Source organism: Triticum dicoccoides, chromosome 2A, assembly GCF_002162155.2.
Source record: "Triticum dicoccoides isolate Atlit2015 ecotype Zavitan chromosome 2A, WEW_v2.0, whole genome shotgun sequence".
Classification (NCBI taxonomy): Eukaryota; Viridiplantae; Streptophyta; class Magnoliopsida; order Poales; family Poaceae; genus Triticum; species Triticum dicoccoides.
Genome location: NC_041382.1, coordinates 781,464,802 through 781,471,371, shown reverse-complemented (window position 1 = coordinate 781,471,371; position 6,570 = coordinate 781,464,802). Strand labels below are relative to the sequence as shown.

Here is a 6,570-nt window from a genome sequence, read left to right as displayed (position 1 = left end):
AGATAGCACAAACCTTTTTTGTTTATACTCCCTTCGTCCGAAAAAGCTTTACCCAAGCTTGTTTCTCAAATGGATTTATTTAGCATTAGGACAAGTTTTTTCAAACGGAGGGAGTAAAAAGTAAGCCGCCCTATATGAAATATTGCACAACAAGAAAATGTGCTAAGTTTTCATTAGGCGGTCCAAAATAATTTATGCAAGTAAGTTTAGGCATGTTTGACGAAAGCTTCCAACCAAAGAGGTCCCAAAGTGAGTGTAAGAATAGTTTATTTTTTCTTCTTCTGAAGAAACAAAATTAGGCCAAGATCGAGCAGTGTGAGTTACTAAGTGGGACGCATGACATCCAATGAGGATGAAGGACTGTCCCACCTGCGCTGCATCAAGCCAAGACTCACAAAGACCAACACAATGCAATGCAATGGCGCCCACAGCACACACACACACACACACTGACCCACCTTCGTGCCGTACATGCGAGCCCATAACCCGCAGGCCACACTCACACACAGCCATAGAAACGCTCTCTGTCATCCATTTATCCTTTGCAGCAGACCCATGGACATGCATGCATGATGCAGGCCGGCTAGCTGCAACAAACCACCACCAGCACTGCCACTAGATGCACAATCTATCAACCAGTCAGCCAATATGCTACTAGTACACTCAGACAGTACACAGTAGCATGTACGTAGTATATGTCAGTAGGTCGACCTACGTGTTGGGTGCTGTCCTCGCCTAACAACAAAATACACATGGCAACAGATGCATTTGGACGTACATAATCATGAGGAATATATATGTTCTCTGCTTGGATGACATGATAGTATCTCCTGCAGATTGGCGCATGTGCATCCGGTTCAGAGCCATGGCCAGTAATCTAAACAGGCAGCAGCACGCTCGTGGGCTGTTCCATTCTTTAACTGCAAGGCTCGATGGAGGAAGGAGATGAATTCCAGGTCCCAAACGTACGAAATCCAGTAAACAAAACCAAGCCCAAAACCTGCTTGATTATGAGTTATGACGCAATGCATTTTTGTTAGGGTTAAGCGTGATTATGCACATGACACAGTGCCATGTACACGCATGTAAGAAAGAATAGTTAATTGGCTCACCGTCCGCTCCGGCCCCTTTCTTCCTCCTCCCTCCCTCCCTCCCCCACAAAGCATAAAGCAGCCGGCCACTTTGGCCAGCCATCAGAGCTACTACTGAGCTAGCTAGCACTAGCAGCCATCATCCATCCCATCCCAGCACCATCATATCACTCTGCTCACACTCACGCTCACACCTGAATCTCATCTGCCTACACAACAAATCCAAGCTAGCCAACAAGTTTACCAGCTTCTGTCTCAAAGAGCTCACTTCATTCACAGGGCGGCAAGGCAATGGTGGAACCGAGCAGACCAGCCGGTGCCAAGAGCTCCACCACCACCACAACAGCGAGGAAGAAGAAGCTGACGGCAACATCACCAGCCACCCCCAAGCCGGATAAGGAGAAGCCGGCGGATCAGGGCGGCAAGAAGCAGCAGAGCAGCCATGGCAACTCTGCAACTGCTGCGGCTGCGGACAGCCCGTCCTACAGGCTGGCTCTCAGGAGCCTCTTCTCCTGCAGGAACAGCCACGCGGCGCAGCACCAGCAGCACAACCAGCGCGCCGCCCCGCCGCAGCCGGCGCCGGCGCAGGCGGACGACGCCTCCAGCAGGAGGTGCAAGAAGAAGTCCAAGAAGCAGACGCAGCTCGGCTGCTCCGCCTCCATCTGCAAGCTCCGGGACGCCAGCCCGCGCCGGGTCACGCTGCACCGCCCGCCCGCCGAGGAGGAGCCACCCTCCGGCGCCGCGACCGGAGCAGGCGAGCCGTGCAAGCGCCGGGCGTCGGTGAGCGGTGCCGGCGAGCGGCGCGTGAAGAAGCCCCTGCAGCAGCCGCAGCAGGGGCAGGGGAACGAGGCAGCAGGCGCCGTGGTGGTGGGCTCGTCGTCGAGGCACTGGGGGTCTTCCACGGCGTCCTCGTCCTCGTCGACGGCTGGCGGCGGCGGGTCGTCGTTCCGGCTGCGGCGGCTGTCCGGGTGCTACGAGTGCCACATGGTGGTGGACCCCGCCGGCGGGGGCACCTCCATGCGCGCCGCCATCTTCCCCTGCCCCGACTGCGGCGACGTCTTCGTCCGCGCCGAGAGCCTCCACCTCCACCAGGCCACCCGCCACGCAGGTACACTTGAGCACATCACTGTTGCTTTGCTCCCGCCATTACAGTGACCAATCTTGCTTCTCTCCTGCCCCGATTCTTCTGCTATCCTACCTACCTAGCTACTGTTACTCTGTTAGTAGAACAGAACACAGCGTCTCCTGTTAAAGTGTTGTCTTAGATTTTATTTGTAGTGCATTTCTAATGGCACAACGATTAGTTACATAGTACATCGAATCCAATGTTTATGGGTGCACCTAGCTAGTACTGCTCTGCTTAGCTGAAACTTTTATTTTTCTAGATGTGCTTAGCTGAAACTTTAGGAGTGAAGAGAGACTGGTAGCCTGGCCATGGCATGCATGATGCATGATGTGTGCTTTAATTATTCCTGCTGCTTTTCATGATGGTGGCCTGGTCTCTAATCACTGTGCAAAGTGTCCCTGCAACAGTCATCTAGCTAGCTAGGATTATCTTATGCTTTAACCCACTGTAGAGTGTTGACACACTTGCATTGCCTGAGAGGATTGATTGTTCCTGTCACCATGACATGACCAGGGCACAACATTATTTTTCCTTCCAAGTAAGTACAATTTGACCAGCCACAGGAGCAGATCAGTTAGAAGATTGTTAGGCTTATCTATGAATTAATCCACTGTAGACACACATTAGAAGATTGTTCCTGCCATCATCACATCACATGAATGACATGGCCAGTTCTCAACAGTTTATTTTCAAAGTACAATTTGACCGTATTATGTACAGTAATTATATGTTTGTAGACTTTTACTGTAATTATGTTTTTACTAGATGATTGGTTTAGTGGAGCTGATATAAGTGAGAGAAAAAAAAATGGTGTTTTTGACAGTGTCTGAGCTGGGGCCGGAGGACACGAGCCGTAACATCATCGAGATAATCTTCCAGTCGAGCTGGCTCAAGAAGCAGAGTCCGGTGTGCGCTGTGGACCGCATCCTCAAGGTGCACAACGCGCCGGCCACCCTCGCCCGCTTCGAGGCCTACCGCGACGCCGTCAAGGCCAGGGCGCGCGGGGGGCGCCCCGGCGCCGGCCGATGCACCGCCGACGGCAACGAGCTGCTCCGCTTCCACTGCGCCGCGCTCTCGTGCTCCCTCGGCGCGGGGGGCGCCACCCACCTCTGCGACGCGGCCAGCTCCTCCTGCGCCGCGTGCGGCATCGTCCGGGACGGGTTCAAGTTCAGGGCGCCCGGGGTCCGCACCATGGCCACCAGCGGGCGCGCGCACGACGATGCCGTGACCGTGGGTGGGGAGGAGGGGGAGGGCGGCGAAGGAGAGCGGCGTAGGGCCATGCTCGTGTGCCGGGTCATCGCCGGCCGGGTGAAGCGCCGCTGCGAGGGCACAGCGGAGGAGGCGGAAGCGTCGCCGTCGGCGGAGGAGGAGGAGTACGACTCGGTGGCGGGGACGGCGGGGGTGTACTCGAGCCTGGACGAGCTGGAGGTGTTCAACCCCACGGCCATCCTCCCCTGCTTCGTCGTCGTCTACAAGGCTTGACTCATGACTGACTAATCATCTCGGCGATCCTTCTTCCCACTGATTAATTCCTAGCTTCCTGGGCTCAGGGAATTTACTAATCAATTTATTTCATGTCAACTTAATTACTAGTTTTACTGTTTCAGTTAGTGGCGATCGATGATGTACCATAGAACCTTAATTAGTTTGTATGATCAGGCAACAGCACTAAGTGCCAATTCATCTCTGTAAGATCAGTGGCAATGATCGATTGATCAGATGGTACTTGAGCATGAATTACTCCCATCATTTGCCGACATTCCAGGATGCTCCCAAGTCCCATTAACAGACTTCAGTTTTGCCAAAGATCTCCAGTTCAACTGGAGCATACATGTACAACAAAAGTCGCTACCCGGGTCGAAAACCGTTTTCGACGCGCCGACGAACAGTTCGTGAATAGCTTGAAATTTCTCGGATCACTTTCTGAAAAATTACTGCTACAGGAGCAAGCCACACTACGTCAGGGCCACTCCATGTCCCCGTACCTATTTATTCTCATCGCCGACATTCTTCAGCGTCTTATTCTGCACGCTTCGGCTTCGGGGCTCCTTCTACATCCTCTAGACAGCTCTTTCCCATGTCCAGTCCTTCAGTACGCTGATGATACTCTAATTATCCTTCAGGCTAGCTTGGAGCAATTAATTCACCTCAAATCAATTCTACTAGAATTCTCGACCGCCACCGGGCTACAGATAAATTTTCACAAGAGCACCTTCGCCCCTATTCATGTGGATGATGCTCTCGCCTCCTCTATGGCTGCGGTGTTGGGCTACCCTGTGGCCTCCTTCCCTCAAAGCTATCTGGGCCTACCTCTATCCACCCACAAGCTTAACCTATCGGCTTTTTTCTTCATCATAGACAAAGTGGATCGGAGACTCGCTGGGTGGCGGGGCCTGCTCCTTTCCATAGCCGGCAGGCCATCCTAGTGCGGGCGGTCCTACGTGCCCTCCCACTCTATGCGATGTCTGCCCTTCTGCTTCCTCTAGGTACAATCCAGGCCATCGATAGTCGCTGCCGGGCTTTCTTCTGGGCAGGACAGGATACGATCTCTGGGGGTAAGTGTAAAGTTGCGTGGGATGCGGTCTGTGCCCCCTTCTCTCGTGGGGGTCTTGGGTTTCTGTCGTTGCATCAGTTCAATCAGTGTCTTCTCCTCAAACATTTGCTCAAAATTCACTCACACTGCATAACCTCTGAGCCAAACCACCTGGCCTCCACCTATGGTTGGAGCCACCACCGTGACCTCGGCGACCCAGCGCGTCTTGACACTGTCATCTGGCGCGACATAGTAAAGGGTCTCCCTCTGCTCCGTGCCATCACCAGGGTAATCCCTGGCGATGGTCGCTCCACGACATTCTGGCTAGACTTATGGATCCCTAACCACACCACCACTCTAGCGGCTTGGTTCCCGGCCATTTTTTCCCACACTCTTAGACCTAACGCTTCCGTTGCAGCTGTTCTAGCCCATCCACAACTAAACACCTACCTCGCCCCTCGACTCTCGCATGCTGCAGAGAGAGACCTCGAATCTATCCGCTCTATTCTTGCCATGTTTTCCTTGAATGAACAGGCACCTGACCGGAGAATCAGCAGGCTCGAAGGTAAACCTCTAACCACGTCCTCCGCTTACGGGGCTCTATGGCTGGACCGGCCGATGGATCTGATGGCGCCTGCAATCTGGAAGAACTATGCGCCAAACAAGTGTCGGCTGTTCCTATGGCTAGCGGACAAAGAGAGGCTCTACACCAACGATCGAAGATTCAGGAGGGGCATTGCGTCCACGGCCTCTTGCCCCTTATGTAACAACTCCGAGTCTATCAACCACCTGCTTTTCACGTGTGCTCAAACTCGTCAGATTTGGGCTGAGCTCCACTCTCTCTGCCATACTACGCCCAACTCCATTGCAACATGTTGGGGCTCACTGGTGAATGACAAAGTCCAATCTACGGTGATCATCGCTATCCTGTGGAATATCTGGAAGCGAAGAAATGCTAAAGTATTCAGAGCTGAAACACAGGATGCGTACAAGCTGCTTCGCACCTGCGTGGACGATCTCATGCTATGGTCTAATAGATGCTCCTCCGAGCTAAAGAAGTCTCTTCTCCTAGAGTGGAGATCAATGGTGTTGCTCTTAGCTGGGAGAATGTAACTTTTCTGGGTTTTTTCCCCATCACCTTCCCCCCTTCTCTCACCTTGTACCTCCTTTTCACCTGGTTGTAAGTTTCACGTTGATTAATACATACGTTCAGGCCGGCGTAAGCCCGGCGTTGCAGCGTCAAAAAAAAAAACTTTCTGAAAAAACATGATCTGTAAGCCTGGAACTCGCCACAGTAGCTCGTGTGCCGCTTCAAGATTCACTTCCTTTCTGAAGTTCAGACTTCAGAGCCTAACTGTGCTGTCCCTGCCTGCAGGCATGAAAAGCTACCAAAGATTTCTGACATAATAAACAACAATGAATGGTATCATTTATCTTCAGAAAGGCAGGCATTTGCCAATAATGTGATGCAATTTATCTTGGTCACTGTAGAACTGGAGGACCAGAGGGGGACAACTGTGGCTTAGCATTAAGGGGTTCCATGCAGTCAAGTGACAATGTTTCTGACAACACCATGTTCTTCAGCTTAATTAATTCATGGCAGTGTAGCGAGGGTAGGCATTAGTTTTGTGCTAATCTCATGTCAATGGACAACACAGACCATCTGCATTTTCATAGAGAACCCTCCCACGAAGTGATTTATATGACTGACATGACAAATCCATGCTATAACCCATCAAAGTTCAACTAATTACTGCTACAGGAGCAAGCCAACTACGTAATCAAATACTGTACAATCAATAGCCATACAGTTGAGTTGT

General features: G+C 52.1%; 1 protein-coding gene across 1 annotated transcript; it reads left to right on the top strand.

Moving 5' to 3' along the window:
- Window positions 1-1,150: 1,150 nt before the first annotated feature.
- LOC119357274 lies at window positions 1,151-3,981 on the top strand. Its single transcript, XM_037624265.1, has 2 exons — window positions 1,151-2,199; window positions 3,041-3,981. The coding sequence occupies exons 1-2, from the start codon at window positions 1,383-1,385 to the stop codon at window positions 3,697-3,699; spliced, it is 1,476 nt and encodes a 491-aa protein (XP_037480162.1). The 5' UTR covers window positions 1,151-1,382; the 3' UTR covers window positions 3,700-3,981.
- Window positions 3,982-6,570: the final 2,589 nt, after the last annotated feature.